We start from the raw sequence: 24,089 nt of genomic DNA on the forward strand, positions 1-24,089 counted from the left end.
GCAGGACCTCAGAAGCTTTTTAACTGCAAAATAAATGTTTGAGCATAAGCCTTAGTTCATTAAAGGCACCAAACTCAATGACCACTCCCACTCACTTATAAGTGCAGATAAATGAATCTGAAGATCAAGGATTTGGCCACAATTCTATTTTGGCATGGAAGAATTAAAAAAAGTATCATAATTTTTATATTACCTTTAACATGACGATCAGACCGCTCTTTCAGTTTTAGCATTTCTAAATGTAGTTCATTATTTTCCCTGGTAAGTTTGGCATTTTCTGTTTTATAAGGTTCCAAAATAGTATCATAATTGCTGTATTCTTTTTCAGTTTTTCCAGTAGATAACTTTGCACTGCGCAAGCTCTCAGCTGTATGAACTAAGTCACTGGAATAAAGGAGCATCAGATGTGTTAGCAATGTTATCAGCCTTTATACTGCAGATGCAAATGTTTATTATGACCTGAGAAACAGAACCCTTTCCCCAAGAGGGGGAAGAAATGGGTTCAAACAAAGAATCAGAATATTCATGTAAGAGAAACTGAAAGACAGGAATCATTTGTTTAAAAAAAAAAAGTAAATAGGAAAAGGCAGGACAAATACAAAAAATAAAGACAGTTAGAAAGCATATCAGGAGTTTAGATCTGATAATTCAATATACTCTCTTTTCTACATAAAGTGACATTTGGCAAGATGATTTTTTCCCCCAAGCACTTCACAAGTTCTAGCACCACTTACCACAGAAGGTCACTGGTACTTATATGGGGATCAGAAGTACCATAAGAGAGATTAGTGGTACATAAACTATAAACATTTTTGTGAAAATAGTAACAAAGCTAGACATGGAGAAAGTAAAACTATCTTCTAGACACCAGAATAAGACTTTATGTTGAAGGCAGACTACTCCACACCCGTGTCCCTATGGTTCTTCCATCTGTATTACATGCTAGAGAGCAACAGAACCAGAATAGCTACATTTGCATGTATAGCCAAATATAACTGGATTAGTGTGGAAATTACTATGTTCATAATCATACTGAAGCCATGAAATGGCAGATATATTAAGAATGTCATCTGAAAATTTGTTTTTCTTCTGTTATCTGTCCTGTAAAAAGTGCAGAGATAGCAAATTTAAAGTTCTCTAAATGAGATATTAGTAAACAGAGATGTGAATGTTTGAAGTCACAGATCAGATAACAGACTATTTTTTATACAACCAGTTATAAGAGTGTGTCCTTTAAGCACATATCAACAGTGACTATTTTTTGCTCTCTTATGAGGTTAGAAAAGTTGAATTTTCCTAGACCATAGAAATTGGATTAAATTAAATCTTAAGATGTTCTCATCACTTAAGCAAACACATTTGACTTCATCATACACAGGAACTTAATGTTAGCTCTGAAATAACACTGACAGAAAGTGATCTTCAGACTAAGCATTCTTCCTTATGTCAAAAGTCAACAATACCTACTACATGATTACTATTTTTTTTAATTAATTTCCTTTTGAATACCTAAAAAGCTTTTCCACCAAGGGCAAACTCTCCACTCCCAATGGTTGCCGATAGCCCAGCTGATCTAGACGTTTCCTGAGATTAGTGAACCTTCGCTCTGCATTTGTACTCATTGTAAACACACCTCCAAAGCAGCAGCTTTTGTCACAGTCAAGAAAAATGGGACACCTGCAAAAGATTGTTGGTTACAGCATTAGTCCTTAAAAAAGGAATAATACAGAAAAAAAAATTTATGGAAAAAAGCATTTTTTTGTGTAGAAAATACAGTGCCTAAGCATGTCCTTAAAACTTAAGTAAACCAAATGAGGATCATGGAGCAACTAAAAGGTTTTAAACATATTTACATATTTCTTTAAAATGAAATATTTGCCTTGGCAGTTAGTTTTCTTGTTTGATTCTGACTCTTTTGAATCATGGTCATCGTTGTATCTTCCACAATGCAAACTGATAGATAATTCTCCAAAAACCTATGTATTTTTTTCTTTCATATATAAATCTTACTTTCAGAGTTTACCAGTCAGTACTTAACTTGTGCCAACCATTTGTAAAATTGCATAAAATGTGTACAATGTTAAAGACAGATTAACTTTGAACATTTATTTTCTATGACGAAAAACAGGGAAGAAAAGAAACCACTGGTGTAGTTCTACCTGCATCATTTTCTAGAATATACAGTTCAAGGATCAGAGGGTTGGTTTTTTCCAATTGACTAATTAGTTATCTTTTCATTACTAAACTGATCTGAAAGGGTTTGGAGCAGCACTACTATATCTGAATCCAGATGATAATCTTGGTTTTGCCATGTACATTTGAGGGAAGAAGAACTTTTACATGGTTAGGTTCCTCTGGATTTAGACACGAAATGAGAAAAAAAATCAAATACTAAAGTTGATGTTTCTTAATATGTTGTAGGGACCAAAAAATGATATGCGGAAGATTTACTTGAGGAGGATAAAAGAATTTTCACTCAAGGATGTTTTTGCTACTGGGAAAGGCCCAGCATGGGAGAAGCTTCTTTCCCATGAATAGCACTGTATATATCTCTCTACCTGTCTGTTTGAAAAGTAGGATTCCTGTGTAGAGATAACACAGGATTTTTGACTTCAGAATAAACTTTTCCTTAATACCATAGCTATGGCTTAGTACCTGGGGTTACCTGTGTGCATATTAACTCTTACATACATAAAAACTTCTCTTCAATAGTTAGAAATATCTTTGAAAAATAGTTACTTTTGTAAAACATTTTCCCTCTCACTTCTTTAGAAGTTTCAGTATTAACCTACTGGCTGCAAAGACCCCAGCAGACAAACTACCAATCCGAGGAAGTGTTGTTTGCATCTCATATAAAAGGGACAGAATATAGATATCATCCAAATCATGCTCTTTCACAATCCCTTAGATTTAAAGAAATATATTAAAGAAATATATGCAAATATAATTATTTATTTATAATAAAATGAGAAAACATACAAGTTTCTCTAATGTCGAAGGCTGGAAAAATTTAATCTCATTGTATTAAAACACTACAACTCTAGCAACAAGTCTGTTGCAGTACCTTGCCAGGTACTGCTCCATGATGAGAAAAAATCACCAGTCTTATAACCACAGCATCTGTTCCAGGTGCTACCAAAAGTATTTGCTTGAAGAGGTTCAGGATGTTGAGATATTAACTAAGCAATGGCAGGAAGAACAACCCCTTACATACCGTAGTGGGATGGTTGGAGGAGGCAGCGCCACACTTCTGTCCACTAAACGGTAACTGTCAGTGCACTAAGCGGAAAATAATGTCCTGATGTGCAGTTAATGCTCTTTGTACTCCTCTGGAAGCCAAAGATTAAAGCTAAAAGCAACAAGATCTTCGTATTTCTGCATTAATGTTGAGGATTCTGTACTGAATTCAGGAAAACAGTGATTGTCACTGTGTCTAGATTTAGGCTCAGGAATACATCTTACACTACTGCAAGAGTAAACAGATAACTCCTAAGCCAATCTTCTCCTTAAGAAGAACTGTATCAGTTAAAAAGATTAAATTACTTTAAAATTGTTAATCAGATTTCGTTTAAAAGCTTGTGCTTTAGAAAGAGCAAAGTTTTTTTTACTAATCACATCGAGACAGTTTTACAAAAGAAACATCAAGAAGAAAACTGCATCACAGCTTGCACAGGAATAAAATCTTTCTGCAGTAACTGCGGAGAAAAATAAATGGACAGATGTTAGCACTCCAGAAACTGTGGCTAGGAAGTACATACAGAATCTTGCTAAATCACTGCAATGGGCACTTAAGGTGGTGTTACCTAAACACGCTCTAATACTGGGAGGTACCAACAGCTTTCTGGTGGAATCCATCTCCTTCCTAAAGACTGAAATTTTTAATTCAACTCATTATTGCCACCGGAATCAAACAGGAAAGGGTATTATCTTACATTCCCTAGAGTCACATCTGACCCTCAATAAGCCCAGGAAATTAATAGATGTATAGGTCCCAAAGGTGTCCAGGAATGAAAATAAGAAGAATTGGGGGTTGTTATTTCAGAGAGCTTAACGCAGATATTAAAGTCTTCAAAGACAATAATTGTTGTACACGCTTTGTTGGAAAGAAATCATGTTTCAGTAATTCCAGACCTCTGTCATTACAGACCATAACGTAAATCTCACATCCTAAACTTAGTCTATCACTAGTCTTACTATGACATCAAAAAGTAGTAACTTCTCCATCAGGAAAATTTGTTTTCCTAGAAATATAAAATTAATATGTGAACTGCTGTACTGATTCAGTTGGATCCAAGACCTGTCTGACCCAGTATCCCATATCTCTGACAGTTGCCACAGCAGGAGTATAAAAACCTCAGAAACATGAGTTAAATCTTGCGCCTACACACATTCTCTTTCTCTAAGTCTATAATGCAGGGATTTGATGGGCCTAAAGTTGAACTGAAATCATTATAATAGTACCTGATAGACCTTCCTCTGAGCAGCCATAAAGATTCTTTGCTGCAGCCTTCATCTAAAGCATCAATTAGATGCACTCACAGTGATACATCTCCCTGAGCAGCTACTGACACTTAGAGACTGTTTAACCCATTCTTTAATTTTACTGATCAGCGCTTGTCATGGCTTAACCCCAGATGGCAATTAAGTTCCACACAGTTGCTTGCTTACTCCCCCTACTTACACAGGGATGGGGAGGAGAATCAGGGAGAAAAAAATAAAATTTGGGGACTGTGATAGGAACTGTTTAACAATCCAAACTAAGTAAAATAATCATACTAGTAGTCCCACTTATAATAATAATTGATATAAAAAGGAAAGGGAGAGAGATTGATAAAACCCAAGAGATGCACAGTACAATTGCTCACCACCTGATGACCAATGCCCAGCCCGTCCCTGAGCCGCGATCAGCCCCGCTTCCAAGTAACCCCCTCCGTTTATATACTAGGCATGATGTTGTATGGTATGGAATATCCCTTTGGCCAGCTCAGATCAGCTGTCCCAGCTATGCTCCCTTGCAGCTTTTTGTGTACCTCCTCACTGGCACTGAGAAGACCTTTGCTTAGAGTAAGCACTACTTAGCAACAACCAAAACATCAGTGTGCTATCAACATTATTCTCATACTGAATCCGAAACAACACTACTAGAAAGAAAATTAACTCTATCACAGTTGAAACCAGGACATTGGTTTTTCTGATTGCTCTTAGGTACTGATTAGATGTATTCAAGGTGATACTAACATTTCTCTGAGTGGTTACTGCTACATTAAAGACCATGATGTGCATCGCTTTGCCTTCATTAACGTTGTTCCTTACCTGCCACTTTATTACTCAGGCCACCAAAACTCTTCTGCACCCCTTGGACTGCACTTAACACGTCCATATAATGAGCAAATTTTATCCCTTTCTGTTTAACCCATTCTTTCACATCAGTAGTCAGTGTTAAACAGCAGACAATCTCCTGCATGTTCACTGTGAGGTAGTACTTTCTACACTTTTTTTTAACCACTAGTTTTTTTTCTCCATTTTGAAAGAGACCTGCTTTCTTAAAAGCCTTTGGTTAAGAACTGTCTCCAAAAGGTTTATTGGAAATCCACGCTTTCTACATAATTCTCACCGAGTCAACTCAATCCAGAATATGCTGTTATATAAAGAAACTTAATATCCTAGTAACTCACAATTGAGTCAGGATGAAAGGTAAATTGAACTTACTAGATGTTTGTAAACTTGCAAAGTACTGGAAAGCACTCTTAACAACTTCAGTATTTCCCATGATCTGCATAACTAGTTCGCATCATTCATTGTCTAAATATTTCATGTAATTTACTGCTGTTGTGAAGAAAATGTAATTTCCATTTTAGATGAAAAGCAGAAAAGGGCAAATTAAATGGTAGTTTAAATCAGACATTTCCAGCTAGGATTTATTAATATGTCTAAATGAGTGCATCTTTCAGTTGTTCACTGAAGAGATATTCAGAGCCAATAGCCTCATTTTCTGTTCCCCCTTTGCTCACAAAGACTGCTAAAGGTGACAGCATTCCCATGCTTCATTTTATGACATACCTGGATGGTTGTGAGCAGTCTTTGGAAAGCCTACATGTTTATGAAATAGACACAGTTAGCACCTGTGAACTGTTCCCTATTGTTCTAAGTCACCAACGTCTGAAATTGAACCCTGACATGAAAGAAAGGCAATAATGGAATCTTAAATCCAGTTGTTTTGGGCTTTCAGTAGTGAATCAATTTGCCTAACATTGTGTGAAAGAAGTAATAATCACAGGTATTAGACTAACCATTACAGGTAGAATGCAAAACAGAAAAGGTTTAGCACATTGAATCCCTCCTTTCAGCCTGAGAACAGCAAAATTCATGGTGAGTATAGGTTAAGAACTGTTGTTGATGCAATATCTGTGTTATCAATAAGAAAATGTAATAATGAAAAAAGCAGAGCAAAGGTGTATTTTGCTGTGGAAGAAATAATACGGTCAGTGAGCTATGTGGAATACTAAACTACATCACTAACAATGGAACACAAAGAAATTACTACGGATAAATTTATATGCTATGAAATCATTTTTTTTCATTGAGTCTGTAACATTAACACCAAAGACAATTATGAATGAGAGTTTCCATTTTCAGTTTTGGGAAAGACTAAAATGCATTTTTCATTCAATAGGACTTCTATGTTAAAGGCTTTTTCTTTTTTTTGCGTTTACGTTAAATAGGTTTATAATGTGCTCCTGTCCTGTAATTACTGGTCACGTAGCTCATCCCACTAAAAAGAGCTAGTTCTGCTTTCACCGAGGTGCAAAAGGAACCCAGTGGACCAACCATTTGAATACAACAATGCTTTAACAGGTGGCTCTAGATAGTCCATGGGCGCTGAGGGCTGTGCTGAGACAAGCTGCTGCTGCAACATCTGTTCAAGATACACCCAATGAGCCAGCGCTTGTTTTAGGAAAGTCTGCTTCCAAGTGGATTTGCTGGTAATTCATTTCTGACTAGATATCCGTACAGCACGTCTGCTGTGAAGTGCCAGTACTTAGCCAATGGAAAGACAACTCTTGCTCTAGAAAAACAGATTTTTTCCCTAGAGAGTCACAGAACCATAGAATCGTTAGGGCTGGAAGGGACCTCTGAAGATCATCTGGTCCACCCCCTCTGCCAAGGCAGGGTCACCTGGAGCAGGTGACACAGGAACGCGTCCCGGTGGGTTGGGAATGTCTCCAGACAGGGAGACTCCATGACCTCCCTGGGCAGCCTGTCACCAAATCCCGTAAGCTCACACTACAGCAGACGAAAAACCTATCGATTAGGTGCCCGCTCATCACCTGTCTCCTCAAACTGGAAGCTTTGCAGACCTTTCAGCAACCCCAACCTGTACCTACAAAGGCGCGGTCAGTCCCCTTTTAAACAGGTTTACGCAACCTTTCCCGCCCTCCCTCCGGGCCGGCCGAACCACACTTACCCCGAAACCAGGCACTCCCAGCGCGAGCCGCTGCCCAGAGGCCGCGATGTCTCGGCGTTTGAAAACCTTTGAAAATGGCGCGCGGAGCAGCGGCCGCTTCCGCCCCGTCCCCTCAGCAACGGCGGGGACGCGCCTGCCCCGCCAACCGCCCGCCCCTTCCCTGCCCGCTCCTTCCCTTCCCTGCCCGCTCCTTCCCGCCCCTTCCCTGCCCGCTCCTTCCCTTCCCTTCCCTTCCCTGCCCGCCCCTTCCCTTCCCTGCACGCCCAGCAGCCCTCGCGCGGGGGGTGGAACGTTTCCTTCTTTCCTTGCGCCCGGAGACACCGGGGGGCGGCGTTGGGAGAGGGGGGCGCTGCAGAGCTCGCAGCTCTTCGGTAAAACCCTGACTCGAGGGACCGGCCCGTGCCGACAGCCCGGCTCCGGGAGCCTACGAGACAGATGGAGAGGGACTTTTAATATGGGCAGGTACTGCTAGGGCACACGGTAGTGGCTTCAAACTGGGTAGGTTAGATTAGATATTAGGAAGAAGTTCTTTACTGTGAGGGCGGTGAGACACTGGAACAGGTTGCCTAGAAAAGTGGATGCCCTATCCGTGGAAGTGTTCCAAGTCCGGGTTGGATGGAACTCTGACCATCTTGGTCTGGTGAAAGGTGTTCCTGCCCATGACAGGGGGTTGGAACTAGATGATCTTAAGGTCCTTTACAAACCAAACCATTCTATGAAATCCAAATGCCTCAATGTTCCTGAGTTGTCACGTAGCATGTTTGTTACAAAACTCAGAAGAAAAAAAACTTTCTCATTCATACTCATTCATGCATATTCTTGCATCTGCATCTCAAAATCATCTTACCTCTGTCTGCATGTTTTCTTTTATTGTACCTGTTTCTATTCTGTATACACCTCATCTCTGTCCAACAACTTAGCACTTTCATCAAGATGTACAGAAAACCTATGTCCTGAGTCCCTGGCAGCTGAAGCTCCAGGAGGATGAAGCTTACATGAGGTGGGAGTATACTGATGCTAAAAGGAAGAAAAACAACACATGGAGAAATGGAGCAAATCTACTTCAATGGCCAGAGACAAAACAATGGCATTAACTCTGTTTTCACGTTTTTGAAATAACACTCCACAGAAATAAAGAATATGATGAACATAGTTTAATTAGGAATAATAGCCGCAGTCACATTACAACTCAGAAAACAAATTCAGTCTTCCACTGCATAAAGTTCCACATCAACACTTCCTAGAACAAGGAAAATATTTGATAGTCTTCAATGCTTACATAATTTCCAAAATATTAGTGAAAACAGTAGTATCCTTTTTGCATACTAAGAAGGTAGTGCTTACTGCTTCTAGCAAGAGGAGGAATTTTAAATAAAAGTATCTCAATATTAGGGGAAAGAAAAAACTGTATCCAAAGTGTTTCACAGAATTAATGCTTTCAAACAGTACTTCAGCCCAGTAGAAGAAAAACAAATCCCGTTTCATTTTGCCCTGAAAGACATTTGAAGCAGAGTGTAACTCAACAGATATGGCAGTTAACTACACATACGATTGGAAATCCACCTTTTAAAACAAATAGCATTTATAGTGTTTGAATCCCTTATACACAGGCACCTATTTTGCTAGCTTCTCTTTCCCTTTTGAGAACTTAATGAGACTGTGCAATACTGGAGCAGTAGTCTAAAATATCTTGTATAGTGAATTCCATAGTAATTCCTGATCCAGGATAGCAGCGAGCTATCAGCCCTTCAAAGTGCTTGTATTGTCGTATAAACTCATCTTGCATGGAATGCCACACAACCTGCCAAAGAAAGCAAACTTTAGGAAAAGTCAACTGGCACAATACGCTACATATGTGAACTACTAAACATTGGCTCATTAATTCATTCTCAGTTCAGGTGTCATTTGCCAGTTAAAGCTTGCTGACAAAGTTCCATAAATGGAGTTGCTGCATTACATAAAAAGATTGATGTTTTTCACCCTTTAAGTTTAAGATCTGTAATGTTTACATGACTCCTACCAAAGGTGCAAAGCAGAAAATAGTAAAGATGAGAAAGTTTTCCTAAAAGAAGTATTGCTTTTGTGTTTCAAGAAAACACCCTGAACCAGAACTGTGCTGTAATTCACGTTTCAGATTTTAAACAGCTGTTTAAACAACTCTAACTTGTAAATCTATTTATCATTTACTCCAGTGAGAAATTTGCAGAGTATAACAAAAACATCAGATAATGCAACTATCAGAAAAGATGTAATTGCAAGTCTGTTCTGCTGTAGTGCACCAACTAAATTTCGCATCAGGTTAACAGTGCATTTCAGTCTAGTTCTCTCTACTTCCAGTATATTTTGCAGAACAGAGATCACCTCTTAATGGTCAGCTAGGGAATCATAGAGGAATTTTCTTTATGAACTTTACCACCACATTTCAAATCCACGATAAACAAACAGAATTATAAAAATACCCTAAAAACCTCGACTCAGAATTCATGTTTTTTTTCAGAGTTATGCTGAACATTCTCATAGAATACATATGTTTAGGCAATAATAAAAATCCTCTGTGTAAACATTATAAGGTTTTTAAGTCATGATTATGGTTAGTTTACCTGAAGTAAGTTTTCTTCTTCACAGAGATGTTTATCTACCTTCTTGTAGAGATTATCCAATCCCTTCTTCACTTCCTTACCAGGATATTCCTTTATAACTTTACGAAGCTCCTGTTTATTGAAAGCCAGCTGGTAACTTACTTCCTCTTCTCGTATACCTTGTGCCACACGAGCTTCAACGCCTTCAAAAAAATGCTAACAACAAATAACAGTATTAATGACTACTACAAACCTAAACTAATTAACTTAATTTGACAAGGATATATGCAGTTAAGCCTTGATTCTGCTTAATGACTGCTGTGTTACCCCCATTTTTGTTTTTTAATTGGGCATGAAGTAATGCTAAGCTATAAACAAAACACAGCCAACAATAGAGTGCTCCAAGTACTAGCATAAAACTGAAATCAATCATTTCTAGAAGGAATCAAGCTTTTCTTTGCAACCTTTAACTAATAATCACCCTCAAAATCCTCAATTAATGAGCTCATAGCCTGGGAAAATACTGGATCTTTCAGATAAACTCACTAAGCACCTGAGCATCTCTACTTAAACCATAATTACACAACAGCATAGCTGTTCACAATTGCCCTCACTTCTCACTGCTGTTGACCAGTTGGCTCAACATAATACAAATGGAGAGAAGTATTTCTATGAGCATGCAGGTAGAGCCACAAAAGTGCATTGGGTCTGGGCCAGGACAGAGTTAACTGTCTTTATAGCAGCCCATATGGTGCTGGTTTTGGATTTGTGGCTAAAACGGCTGATAACAATGTTTTGTTATTGCTGAACAGGTCAAACCTGATGAAACCATAGTATATAACTTCATTCTCAACAACAAAAAGTAGGGTTGGAGGAGGGGGCAGGGATGATGTTCGGCTTCAAGGTGGCTCGCTCTCTTTTTTCTCTCTCTCTCTCTCTCTCTCACACACACAAAATGGATGCCTCAAAAAGCAAAGAACAGTGGAAGACATTCAGTAGGCAGGACTGAGTCTGAACCTAAGTCACCACTCACTAACACTTCACACATATAGAGCTTTCCTAGAACTCTTCTTATTGTTGAATAATTCAGAAACTACAGTAATTTTCTCTGCAGTTGAGGTAAATAAAATGATCCTAAAGCTCCAGATTACTTTTCTCCTCATTTTTTCCTTCTTCAAAACCGTTTGCTTAAAATACTGATGTTTAGTCAGTACTATTAATTGCCATGAAAAATTTGCTTATTTTCATCCAAGACTGCTACCCTCATGAGTCAAGTACTCTTGCCAGACATGCTCAAGTCCAAAATAATAAAATAAGAGGTTATGATAGATGCAGTGATAAAGAGATCAAATAATGCAAACTAAACATTCAAAACTATTCTGTACCATTTAAATGTATACGCAAATATACTTACATTTAATTTTTCAAGAGGCTGTCCAAGTGAATAGATTACATAAGACTGAAGATGATCAGTGTATTTTTGTTTGGCTTCTTTTTTCTCAGCCTCCAGACAAGAAATTTTCAAGCGCGAAAGTGTTGCAAAAATATGATGGAAGTTCTCCATCATGACCACATCTCTGGGTGTTTTCTGGCTTTCGTTAGCTACTTTCTCAACTGAAAGAAACAGTTAGCAAAATACTTAAAATACCTAAAGGACAACCAAATTCAAAAAAACATAACCAGTAACTATAATACTGTCAAAAAAGAAGTTTTGGATTTCATGTAATTGATAAACATTTGTATGAGTAATCGCCAGAACTGCCACTAAATAGAACAGTTATCTGACAGCCTTCATAAGAAGTAACAGATAAATACAGGCTCTGAGATCATGAAATTTGTATGGCAAGTCACAAGATACAAAATAGTGCCTATGTATGGTCTCATTTACAGAAGTGAGAAACAACCCACACTCTGTGGAGGCTTATAAGCAAGCTTTCAGTATCCCTAATAAGTTTTACATGACAGAATTATTTAAGAAAAATCAAAGAAAAATCAATTCCCATCTTCAGTAGGACAAAAACCTTTGATAAGATAGTGGGGCTTTTTTAAATATACTTCTTAGTCTTTCAATTTTTGCTTATTAGTATTATGTTCAAAATTACTGTCAGTCCCTAAGTTTAATAATAAAAATAGATAATCCTAGATCTTTTCTCTCCCATTCCTAAAAAAAAAAACAAAAACAAACGACCCCAAAACCAAACAAAACAACAGGCAGGCAAAAGAAATTCTACCTATCACTCCCTTACTGCACCTAAAAGCAGGCTGAAAAGAGGATGGCTTCCACCAAGAGTGCAATTAAGTCTCTGTGCCTGTTCATCCGTTAATCCTTTGCCGAAACTACCAGAGTATCAGTAATGATTCACTTCAGTCAGAACACTGAATTGCCAACTAGGAAAAGTCTGCTACTGCCATATACTCCCATAGAATTTTCTACAGGGAAAAAAAAACCAAACAGGAAGCTACTTCACATTGAGCATGCTGTGTTGCTGCCATCTCCTCTTCCTCTCCAGAGTCATAACCACTTCCCTCTCTTATAACTCGAGATTACAGGTATATACAAAAGGAAATATCTGCAGTTCTCTCTTAAAAAGTATATTGCAATCAAAAGGATTACACTTGGTCACCTACCAGTAAGAGATACAAGCAAAATTTCAGCCATAATATCGGTCACATGGCTTGCAACAGACAGTCTTAAAAAAATCACCTGTTAATTGGAGCAAAATGATATATAAATAGGAGGAAACAATTATATTAGTAGCTATGAAAACCTCAGAAGACCTACCACTGACAAAAACAGCTCTAATAAGTTTTGTGTAGGCTTTATCTAGATCTCCTCGTCGTTCTGCATTTTTGAAAATCGATTCAGCGAGGGCAGCAAACTCTTCAAACTCAGCAACAAATGGAAGGATCCCAACTTTACTCTTCTTTGAGATTTTTACTTCGTCCATCTGCTTCATTTGATTACTCTTAAATTTAAAAGAAGAACAGATGTTAAACAATAAAATAAGACAAGAGAAGGTAACAACTATTAAAAAAATTGCAGATATACTGAAAACTGACATTTATCCAAACAGAAATAATTTTACCTTTCAATTAATATATAATTGAATAGAAAGACTAATACTCAGTCTTTCTGCCTTTTTACCCTTAAACGTTTGTTAAGTAAAATAATTGCAAAGAAAAAAGGAAGACGGGCTTTTATTCTCCTTTGTTTACTTACTGTTAAGAAAAAAAACCCAATGAAAAAACCCCAAACTTGTGCACCAGAAGCAATTAACAATTTTCATTCAATAATCCAACAAGGAACTTCATTTTTCTGATTCAGCCAAGCTAACAATTCTTTTTGCTGCAAAAGTTTCTTTAGTCTTCCATTAAAATATTATTTTTGAGTCTAATTTTAAAAAAATCTTCAAAATATTTTAAGCATTAAACTGATCAAGAATGGTTAGTCATATTATGTTGGCCTAGAGTCAAATTACATTGATGAAAATTAAGAAGAAAATTATGCCAGCAACTATATTTTCACTAAACTTGCCATATTTCATATAACTTCATAGTTTCATATAATTTCATAGTTGTATTCTGGCAGTAGCGGCTGCCACTGCTCATAGTGCCAAAGAACCTCACACCCTCATAAATCCACGATCTTTTGCTTCTGCAAGTAAAGAAGGCAGAGAGCTACAGTTTACTTAATGGACTTCGGTAATCTCAGTGGGAGTATAAATACAAACAAAAACTAAAAACGTCAACCAACTCACAGAAGTGAATAAGTGGTCTTATTTGTTACAAGTAGCTACTTACTGAAGAAAACTGGAATGGAGAGGAAAAAGAAACACAACCACCAATTAGTTTATCTTTTTTGAAGGCTTAGCCAGCAGAAGAGCAATAAAGTTACTAATTTTCTCTTCAAATTTAACGCAAAAATTTAACTATAAAGAAATGCAAAATCAAAGTGGATAGGACTGGGCTTCCTATAATATTATAGTTAGCTTAATCAGAATAACTAAAAACTTACAATGCACTTATCAAAGTTCCTTTTGACAGTCACCAAAACATTTCCAAGTGTTGTGCTGAGAAAGGACGCTGGGTCCACATTTTGTGCTGTCCATACATGATGACTCATCTTAACTAACATATAAAGGGAATTAAAGCTATCAATCTTGTCCCCCAGCGCTATAAGGTTATTCAGCTCAGGTTCAATACAACGAAATATTTTTGTCATCATTTGTCGGATCATGTCCTTCCTATTAAAAATGTATAAGAGAAAAATATTACTCTGACAGTTTACTAGGCTATATTACATGTTCTTTGATAACATTTTTAGGATATATTTATTGGATATAGTAGTCTCTTTTTCATTCAACAAGTCTCATGATTTTCAGAAGGCTGCTAAGGAAGAAATGTCAATGCCACACAGTAAAAGTCAACAGTCACAGGTATAAAATATTCCAAAAAGTATTTTCTCTGTGAAAGCTGCCACACACTCTCAGAACTTTGCTAAGCCCATTTTCCATATAACAGAGCCTACTTTCACTTTGCAAACTAAGAGAATTAAGCATCTTTTTTATACCACTATAGACAGAAACACCCATCCCATATACAAAAATTTTCTATTTAGTGACACACTCAATGTCTTGTAGCTAAAAATTAAGATTTCACTGTTCACTTCCACTAAAAGGGAACAATTTCTGATTACAGAGAAAAGTTTTATATGCCAAATAAATTCAAAAGTAGGCTTAAGAATTAAGAATCAATAATAAACAACAGCAGCACATACTCAGATGATATAGTTTGTGGAACACCAGAAGTGTACGAACGAGATAAAGCTACGCCATCCATTTCCTCCACTTCATTCTGTAAGAACAAGGAATGTATGTAAACAAAAATAAATTCTGTCTCCAATTCTATATCTAAGCAATAAGTATATCTGATAAAACCAACATGATTAGCAGCTCCATACTCCATCACCCCGCCTCCTGAGTAGAAAATATAGCAGTTTGCAAGGTTCTGGTGTTTTCTGGTCACCTTCCACCAAATACAACACTATCCCCAATTACTCCCTATTGTCTTCCTGCATAGCATGGTCAAGTGTCTATTGTGATCTTACGAGGAGATAAAGCCATGGCAAAGAAACCTGTCAGTCCTTCTTTCACAGATTTTGTTATGGTCAGCCAAAAATAAGGATCCTGCCAGATCATGGAGAAAAACACATTATTGATCACCTAGATCACATAACTGCCAGATAAATTTCAAATTTATTTATTTCGAATTTCTCTAATGAGGCCTGGTCAGTATTTTTTACTTCAATGACAGAGAATGTAAGCCATACCGTTGTTGTTCCCGACGTGCTCTGATGTTGTTGTAGTTTGAAAAATTTACTAATGAAGTCCTGTTCTGCCAGACACAGAGGCTCTAGTTCACTTAATACTTGCTCAAAAATCTAAAGAAAGCCAAATATTTTATCAATACACCAAATACTACGAACAGTTAGCAATACCAATTTTAACTGTTTGTTGCGTATACTTTCTAACTTCACTAAGCTTTAGAAGGCTTATTACTACTTAACAGAAATGGAAACAGCTTGAACTTCTATCTTTGAAAGTATAGATGCATCTTCAATATAGTCCCTTCTCATGCATGTAACACTGGTAAGAAAAGAATAACCTATGTTTTTCCACAACTGTAAGTTTTCTAGACACAGTCTGAGGCAAAATTTAAAGCCTTAGGGAAGAAAAACAGGTCAACTGTATATGTAGAAGATAACTGCTCTGTAGGAAAAGCAGAAAATGTTTCTTTATACCTGCTACAGAAAGCAACAAGTAGGTTTTGTACTCAAGTATGCATCACAATTTTTAGACTTAAACAAAACACTATTTTGGCAATAATTTTTAATCTGTCATCTTTACACAATGCAGAATTTTCTCTGCAAGTATTTAGCGAACAAGACAGGCAATACCTTACATAACTAATCTCACCACAAAGAAATCCATACTGATGGAAATTCCCATAGGAAAAAATAAAACAACCTAGTAGATCAGCTCAATAGCTTACAATTTTGTATATATTAGTCACACTCACATATCCCAAATGGGTGCGAGATACAAATCCCAAGTTGAAAATAATAGCACAATACTTGCATAAAGCTGTTTTACCAAGCTATCTTTTTAATTCTAGACAAGTTGCTGCTACAGGTTTGTAATAACTTAACAGTTAATATTGTTTCAGGCATATAGTATTTCCTCCCAGAAAAAGATTGAGCAAGGATTTGAAGAGGTCAGAAGAAAACTCATCTCCATCAAACAATTCAATAGAGAAGAAGAAAAATATTTTTATCTCTCACTGATAACTGCTCCTTTTCCTTCCGCTGAGGAGTTAATTCCGCAAGAAATAGTGAGTATTGTCACTTTTAAAGGTTTGGGGGGGGGAAATCAACAGATGCTGAGGACAGCAGGTTTTAAAACAAGATGAGGACACTCCAATAGTCACTTAGTGCCATTGTTAAAGCTGAAAACTGATGATAACTGATGTGAAACAAGAATAAATAAAATTTTAGGGCCATGCTCAAAGTCCTGGCTAAAATAAGTTTATGCTTTCATATCTTTCACTTTTGCTTACATACTGGCAAAATGTGACAGAACACATGAATATCTGTACTGAGAAAAATAATATCAGCTGGAGAATCCATCTCAATTCCTATTTGCTTAAAAATGTGTACTTGGCTTAAACTTAATAGACCATTTGTTTTATGCTTGATATTCTTTAAAGATCACACATAGCATATAAAGGAACTTTAAAGAATCTTATAACCAAAGAATAATACTCTGGCCTACATATTTCTTAGAAACTGCCTTTATTAGATGTATGGTGCATACAGACTTTGAAATTGGCAGGTTTTAAGATTTAAACAGTACAGATTTTTAAACTATACAAGAAGGATATGTAAGATGCTTCTAATACAAAACTAAGCAGGAATTCTATACAATACTTTGGCTTTACCTTATCAAATTTTGTTCTGTCAGCCACATCAAGGTCAGAGGCAGACATGTTTCCCATGTCTAACAGTGAGGATGATTGAGACCTACGGTTTCCTGAACTCTGAACAGAGAGTTTATTTAGACTAGAAGTAGACCCAGTCAGTTTTCCAGAACTTCCATGAAGACCTGTGAAATAAAGACACTATGAAGAAGAAGCAAAGGCAGAATAAAATACTGAAGAACAGGTTCATTACAGAACATATGAGATCAATACAATAGTCCTATATTAAAATCAAACAACTCAATTTTTATCTAAGCTAAAAATGCTTTTGCTATAGACATTGTTTCCTTGTTACAAGGTAAATGAAATAATTCAACAGTTTTCAAAGTATAACATAGCTGTATAACCTCTCATTGTAAACTATGGAAAAAAGTATAAAAGGAATGAAACTGAAATACAGGAACACTGGGATAGATATTCTCCTTGAAAACTTGAAAGTGATGATCTTTGTGAATGTACTCTGGGCAAAGGCTGCTGCAAGCAGAAGAAATGATGCCCAGGAGGGAAAAAATTAAAAAGCTTTATGTACACACAGGCACTTTTTCATCTTGAACTTGATCTCTTCTGCTGTTAACATCCTTTATCTACACGGTTTGTTCTAGCTATTTTGCTGGATCTACAGCTCCACAGTAATTCTAGTTCTAATGGTCTCCTCTCCTTTTGATCATAATTAATATTCAGTCATTTCTTCCTGATATTGTTGGGCCTTCTCCTAGATGAGGAACATGGTTTTTTTTTTCTAGAATTCTCAGAAATGTTGGATGAGGACAGAGAAAGCTAGTAACAAAAAAGACCAAGAAATTATCAATATCTGGCTGCCACGTAAACTTCTCACATCTAAACCACAAAGAAACTTAAAAGCAACCCTGCAAGTTTCATTTAACTGCTATGTTGGTATCTAGTCACAAGACAAAGTCTATAAATCTAAGTTGCCACCTCAGCTTACTGGAAGAGTTAGAAAACTATGACAAGCTCTCAGGCACAAACATATTTTTACTAGTAGCATGGGGAAAACAGAAGATATTGCCTTTACCTGCAAACCTTTTCAACTTCTATGTTGGGACATTATAGTTGTGCTTCATTTTTGCCTTGCAAAATCAATGATTCTGCTAATGCTCATTTCATTCTAGAGTACTTCAGTGTTAGGCAGATTCTCCATGATGCAGCACTACATCGTAACATCGACACACATGCATTGACAATACCAACTAATGCAACTAGTTATACTCACTCTCAGTTTCCTGTTTGACAGCACTTTCTTTTCGAGGCAGTGTAGCTGGGATGGATTAGGTTGCAAGCATCAAAGACAAAGACAAGTTAAAATGCAGTTTGCACAAACCATGCACAAGATGCAAGTTAAGCTCTAACTGGAAAGAAACATGCGGAGAACTATAAGCAGCAAGTAACTACATTGCAAACACATTTAGTTGGAGAGGTACTATTCTAGAAATTCAGTATCTAAGCTACATGGAAAATAAAGTAAGTTTGTAGGTATTAAAATTTGCTTTTTCTTATACAGCGTGTTCAAAGAACATTTTTGGTAACGTGTATTCAAGTTCTCCCAAACTGAGAAGTCCATTAAATTAGGGCTTTATTTGTCAGAATTAATACTGCAAAAGACTCAGTTTCCAAGATAAATCATCATATCAATAATAGACTTGAAGAAATTAAAATGCACTTATGTAATTTTTTACTGAGTCAGAGATATTGTCCAGCATTTTAATTTAAAAAAAAACATATACCAATGCTACAAAATCATTCATGGCTACCCTTTTCTGTTTGCAAATCAGGATGTTTACATAGAGAATACATCTTTTGTATTTATGCTGCACCAAAAACTGATGACTGCAAATTTGGAGAGGATGAAAATAATAAATATATAGTAAAAAAATTTCTAAAGCTTTTTTTTTTTTATTTTTTTTCAGAATAAAACAGCTTCCTCAAGTGGACTTCAATGTGAAATTTAGAGTAAATGGGCATTTGTAGAAAAATAGAGAATCCCTAACCAGTAAAAGGTATTTGCATACATACGCTAAAAGCAATATGTGGTATTAAAGATCTTGATGAGGATGGATGCTACAAGCCCCCAAAAATGGAGCAGGCAAGCAGAACCTACTGTAATAGAATGAGTAGATACTTCTAAATGCCACAAACATGTCTTAAATACCAGATGTTCTCAAGAAGGCAACACTACTGATAATTGTAACATCAAATTGAAATTTAATTCCAGCCTAGTTTTTAGATCTTGGGGGTTTTGGCAGGTTTTGAATAAAAACGTTTTAGGCATGATATATTTTGGCGTATGCAACTGTCATGCATTGGCCCCACTTCTTCACTGTCCTCAATTTCCAAACGCATGGGACTTAGAATGTGAAGAACTACAGGCAAAGATCAGGCCCCAGACAATCAGGGGAGCCTCAGTGGCTTTTGAGAAGCTACACCGCATAAACCTATGACAGTAGTAGCACTCTTTCCAACATTGACTTTATGGTATTTAAGTATCAAAGTCTTGGCTTCATCAGAAAAAGAAAAAAAAAAAGAAAAAAAACACTACTTAAGACAAGTGTGAATGCTCACGACCCAGGTAGGTTTTTTTGCCATAAAAAAGCAGACAAAGAACCTTGCGCTAGCACAGAATGCCAGAATTCTCCCAGCTTTTGAGGCATTCAAATAGCAGTGCTATTCCCAAAGCACAAAAAAAAGGCAAGAACACACACCAACACAGCTTGGAAACAGGTCATCTTTAGTGTTCGAGTACAACTGGAGCATTATTGCATTTATGCACCTATACTATTCCTTAAACAAGTTTACTAGTATGAAGTGATGTATTTTGAATAAATGTACAACTAGGAGTAGTAGTATGATCCCTACATTGAACATGGAAGCCTTTGAAATTACAAACCATTATAAGCTGTTACAAAATAAATAAATTTACATGACAAATGCATGACACACGTCTTCTCAAGGTGCAGCTTTTACGCTGGTGAATTGAAGGACCCCTTTCTCCAAAATGCCTGCTAGCTCCATAATGCTTACGCAAGTTAGGGAATTGCTACAAAAACTGTTTCCTCACAAATACAAATCACAAAAGAAGTGTCAAGACAAAGGGTTAAGAATGCTTTAGATATCAATTTGTATTAGGATAAAGGGGGTTCTTTCCTTGCAATAAGATACCTTTTCAAGATTTATGAATTTAAATGTTCTGATGACGACACATTATGGCACCTCTTGCTCTCCATGTCCAACAGATTGCCAAGACTGATCTTTCCAGCTTCCCCCTTCCTCAAATAATACCACTCTCCTGCTTTCTTCCTTTTGTTACATTTTCCTGTTTTCTACCATCTTCTACCATCAAACTTCAAAAGATAAGTTCAGGACCCAAAATAGGCTTGACAGAACTTACTCGTTAAAGCTGCATATAATATTGGAATTCTGAAGTTGCAAATTGGTGAACTGTGGCAAACATAAATATTTCAAACCAGTTTTGAAACAGTGCACCTCAAAATATAGAATAGACAATATATAAATACAACTATACCACTGTTGCTTTCTAAGTATCCAAGTTTGTTTTTTTCCTAAAGTTTCATTTCCGTATTCACACTAGACTAATCCTAGGAGGAATATATACACCCTTAGACATAAATGCCTACAAGTTAACAAATTATGATTTCTAGTCTCAGGCTACATAGGTAAATCCAACTGAAAAAACCCAATAAAATACACAAGTTTTCTTAGGCAGAATTAGCATTAAAAACTAGCTTCCTAAAATCCACCTAAAACTTATTAAAAGCAGAAATAACAGCAGAAGGAACACACACACGCTGCTGCCCAAACTTTTGTTAATTACAAGAATTGATTTTTCAAACTTGTTCCAGTAATAAAGTGGGATAGATCAAGTAATAAAATATGATTGGTAGTCTGTTAAAAAGTGATCAAGGATCTGAAAATTTAGAAAAATATCATATTTTATCCTTTTATCTTGACTAATTTCACAAGATTTCAGTTGTTCTACTTTGGCCTTCTCGAAGTCAGAAGTTTTACCAATCATTTTTTCCATCCAACTTCTTCTACCTTGCCAAAAATAAAGAATTTTACCCCATTATAAAATTAGCTGTAAGTGTTGTAATAAGTGTTTAATATGCAAATTACAAGATTCAAAGCAAGATATGTGTCTTCTGGAAGCTTACCAAACTTTTTCCCTTCTCTGGTTGTGCCCGTCATCTTGATCTTGGCAACTTCAAAGAAATCTTTTATTTCCCTTTCATACAGTCGTGATAGATAATCCATATAATTCTTAAAAGAAAAACGTAAATTTAGTTAACAGATATTCATACTGACTTCGTCTATTACAGGTAAATAGTTCCAAAAACGTGCAAGGTTTGTAAGTCCTACTAAATAACAAACTGGTTTGGTCAATATAAATATATATATTTATGCAGCATGCACAAACATATATTCATGATATTTAAGCAGCTTATATTCATTTTCATAGTGAGTTCACTAAGCATTATTCAGAAACTTCTACTTCTCCTCCATAAAGAAAGATATGCAATGCAGTACATACAAATAGGATTGCTAGTGGTAGAGTATCACAGAATTCAATTCAAGGGTAAAATGGAAAGAATTCAGCACCATTCTCTGTACCCTATTTAATCACTCCCACTGTGTCCCCAAAAGCACACATAACACATAAATATATAACTCTCTCAATTTTTTGTTAGAAGATCACAAATATGTCAACCATTCATTAACTATCTGCATGACACTGAAAGCGAAGGAAGAGCTGTTTCAAAGCCATTGAAAAAGTCTAATTTAAATCTTCCATTTAAGAATTACAGTACTTTAATTAAAAAAAAAAAGACTTGCTCTCTAAGGACTAACTTCCCTTTGATTTCTACCTAAACATTTTGTATACTTCTGTAGTAATTTTTTTCACTCCATGTTAGTTTTAAACAAGGTAGTTAAAAGTTACATACATAGAAAGGGAAAACATTTCTATTTAGTCTACTTTACAAGAGACCTCTTAAATTTTTGATGTTCCCAAGTGAAATGAAGGTCTGTTGAAATAAAGATGTCACACAGACAAAAGACACATCACTTTGAAAATAGCTTAATACCATTTTTCTTACTAGGCTGCAAAATGACAAACTTGTTTTACATAAACATTAAGAAAAATATCTTATACTTCTGAACCAAATGTTTGAGGAAAAAAACTAACAAACAAAACAGGATGTCACAAACATGAAAAAACGAAGCTTCTTATTCCAAAGAGGAACATTATTCCAAGAGAAGAGGAGCATTGAGTTACATTTCATATACAGGAATATTCACAGGTGCATACACATGGGCAATTGTTTTGACTATCAAATCCAGTCTACTACGTACTTTGTCTAGCGTCATTTGAGCACTTCACATACCTTTGTTAGTCCTTCATATTTTCCATAATCTGTGTTCTTGAGCCACTCCATCAGTTTAGCATATCGAAGTAAATCTCTGTGAAATGGATGGTGATTGGGTAATGTCAATTCAGCAGAGTGCTGGGCAAGAGTGGAACTCTGATCGTGACCCTTGATAAAAAAAAGTATTGAAGTAAATCTGGAAGCACTACACAGAAGTACAATAAGTTTCCTGAAAAACTTAATATGAAGACAGCATCTCATTCAGGCAAACAGAAAAGTCTCATAAAATACCTTGGATAGAAGCAAAGCCTAGAGACGCAGACTGAAAAAGACACCTAACAATACTGACACTAAGCTGTTATAGTTGTGAAAGGTAATGCATCTTAATAAGCTTGTTCATTGTAAGGCTCTTTGCCTTAAGGGTGAGTCACTAGCATTTTTCGCTGCTTCTGTTTAAAGATGTTACTCCCACACTGTAAGACACATCAAGTCCCCAGTTAATGAGTGGCTTAGGTGTTAACGATGAGCTTTATATACTACACCTCTTCTCTGAAAGTTGCTCCAATTCAACCTACTTTAGTCCACTTTGGCCAAGCCTTCCTTGGTCAAGTCTTAAAAACATCAGTTCACACACATTCTCTCTCCCTCCACACAGAGACACACACCCACACTTTCACTGAACATTTACTGAAGTTAACAGTTTTTGACATGCAGCATTTAACACAAGCTACTAATTTCATGCTCCTCCTTTACTCTGGCTACTTTCCTGAAACCCACACTATGCTTTAAGCATCACATCACATTGCTGGAACAACATATGATTTAGATTTTTAAGCTTTCACTTGCTTGAACTCACAAGCTTCCTGGGAAATTCAGGAAGAGCAAGCAAGGTAACACCACTGTGCAGCCACACAGCAGAATACACAACCATTATTCCTGGGTTAACAGAAGGGAGGATGGGACTTAATTTCCAAATGGCTTTAATATTTTCTGTCTTTTTTGCTGGGCTTTTAGTAAATACTGCAACAGGCCTTGATCTCAAGTATATTTGTGCCATAACAGCACAAAAAGATTTCTATTCCGGTAGCATCACATGCAGGCAGTTTATGCAGGTCAGGCAATGTCAGTCCCTCAGAGAAGAAGAATTCCTGGACAGTTCCACCTTGGATGTGATAAGTCAGCAGAATAAGCTATACAGCTTAAAAACTGCCTTTGCATGTTTTTAAGTTGGAACAGCAGCCAGTTTAGATTAAAGTGACAAAACTAAAGCAAATTTTGTCTTACCCTTTTCTATTGTACTGGGTTCAAGTCTTTGGTTAAAAAAAGCCCTAAAAGCTTCCACAATACATTCACAGACTTGTTTAAAAAATTATATATATGAATCTGTGATATTATTTGTGAAATACTAACCTTTACTAAGTACTGCAATGCGAACATGCCAGCTTCTGGAAAAAGCTAATATACTACATAGAATCATAGAATGGTTTGGGTTAGAAGCAAGCTTAAAGTTCATCTAGTTCCACCTCCTCTGTGATGGGAAGGGACACCTTTCACTAGACCAGGTTGCTCAAAGCCCCATCCAACCTGTCCTATCACTTCCAGTGATAGGGC

The 24,089-nt window shown here is 36.5% G+C and overlaps 2 protein-coding genes and 1 long non-coding RNA gene across 18 annotated transcripts in view; 1 reads left to right on the forward strand and 2 right to left on the reverse strand.

Annotated features, from left to right (window-relative positions):
- CEP135 (centrosomal protein 135) overlaps window positions 1-7,575 on the reverse strand; it is a 36,397-nt gene extending 28,822 nt beyond the window's left edge. For 2 of the 7 annotated variants that reach the window (XM_017821996.1, XM_017821682.1), the window contains exons 1-3: window positions 7,466-7,574; window positions 1,510-1,677; window positions 194-384 (exon numbers count right to left, since the gene is read on the reverse strand). In XM_017821996.1, coding sequence (XP_017677485.1) covers window positions 194-384; window positions 1,510-1,622 — 304 coding nt within the window. In that variant the 5' untranslated portion in view covers window positions 1,623-1,677; window positions 7,466-7,574. Of the gene's footprint in view, window positions 1-193; window positions 385-1,509; window positions 1,678-3,214; window positions 3,401-7,328; window positions 7,402-7,465 lie in introns of those variants that run through there. The other 5 variants (XM_017822124.1, XM_017821914.1, XM_017821765.1 and 2 more) reach the window with 4 other exon arrangements.
- A 73-nt stretch (window positions 7,576-7,648) lies between these two features.
- LOC108501319 lies at window positions 7,649-19,569 on the forward strand. Its single transcript, XR_001876165.1, has 3 exons — window positions 7,649-7,927; window positions 16,270-16,434; window positions 19,005-19,569. It is a non-coding gene; the product is annotated as an uncharacterized LOC108501319 (long non-coding RNA).
- Window positions 8,598-24,089, reverse strand: part of EXOC1 (exocyst complex component 1) — a 28,792-nt gene continuing 13,300 nt past the window's right edge. For 6 of the 10 annotated variants that reach the window (XM_017822477.1, XM_017822819.1, XM_017822399.1 and 3 more), the window contains 11 exons: window positions 22,497-22,646; window positions 21,267-21,372; window positions 18,311-18,355; window positions 17,041-17,204; window positions 15,374-15,484; window positions 14,822-14,898; window positions 14,060-14,288; window positions 12,827-13,010; window positions 11,459-11,658; window positions 10,066-10,260; window positions 8,598-9,266 (listed from right to left, as the gene is read on the reverse strand). In XM_017822477.1, coding sequence (XP_017677966.1) covers window positions 9,114-9,266; window positions 10,066-10,260; window positions 11,459-11,658; window positions 12,827-13,010; window positions 14,060-14,288; window positions 14,822-14,898; window positions 15,374-15,484; window positions 17,041-17,204; window positions 18,311-18,355; window positions 21,267-21,372; window positions 22,497-22,646 — 1,614 coding nt within the window. In that variant the 3' untranslated portion in view covers window positions 8,598-9,113. The remainder of the gene's footprint in view (window positions 9,267-10,065; window positions 10,261-11,458; window positions 11,659-12,826; window positions 13,011-14,059; window positions 14,289-14,821; window positions 14,899-15,373; window positions 15,485-17,040; window positions 17,205-18,310; window positions 18,356-21,266; window positions 21,373-22,496; window positions 22,647-24,089) is intronic. The other 4 variants (XM_017822991.1, XM_017822726.1, XM_017822898.1 and 1 more) reach the window with 1 other exon arrangement.

The sequence above is a fragment of the Lepidothrix coronata genome, unplaced genomic scaffold (genome assembly GCF_001604755.1).
Source record: "Lepidothrix coronata isolate B3197 unplaced genomic scaffold, Lepidothrix_coronata-1.0 Scaffold0, whole genome shotgun sequence".
In the NCBI taxonomy this organism is placed as follows: domain Eukaryota; kingdom Metazoa; phylum Chordata; class Aves; order Passeriformes; family Pipridae; genus Lepidothrix; species Lepidothrix coronata.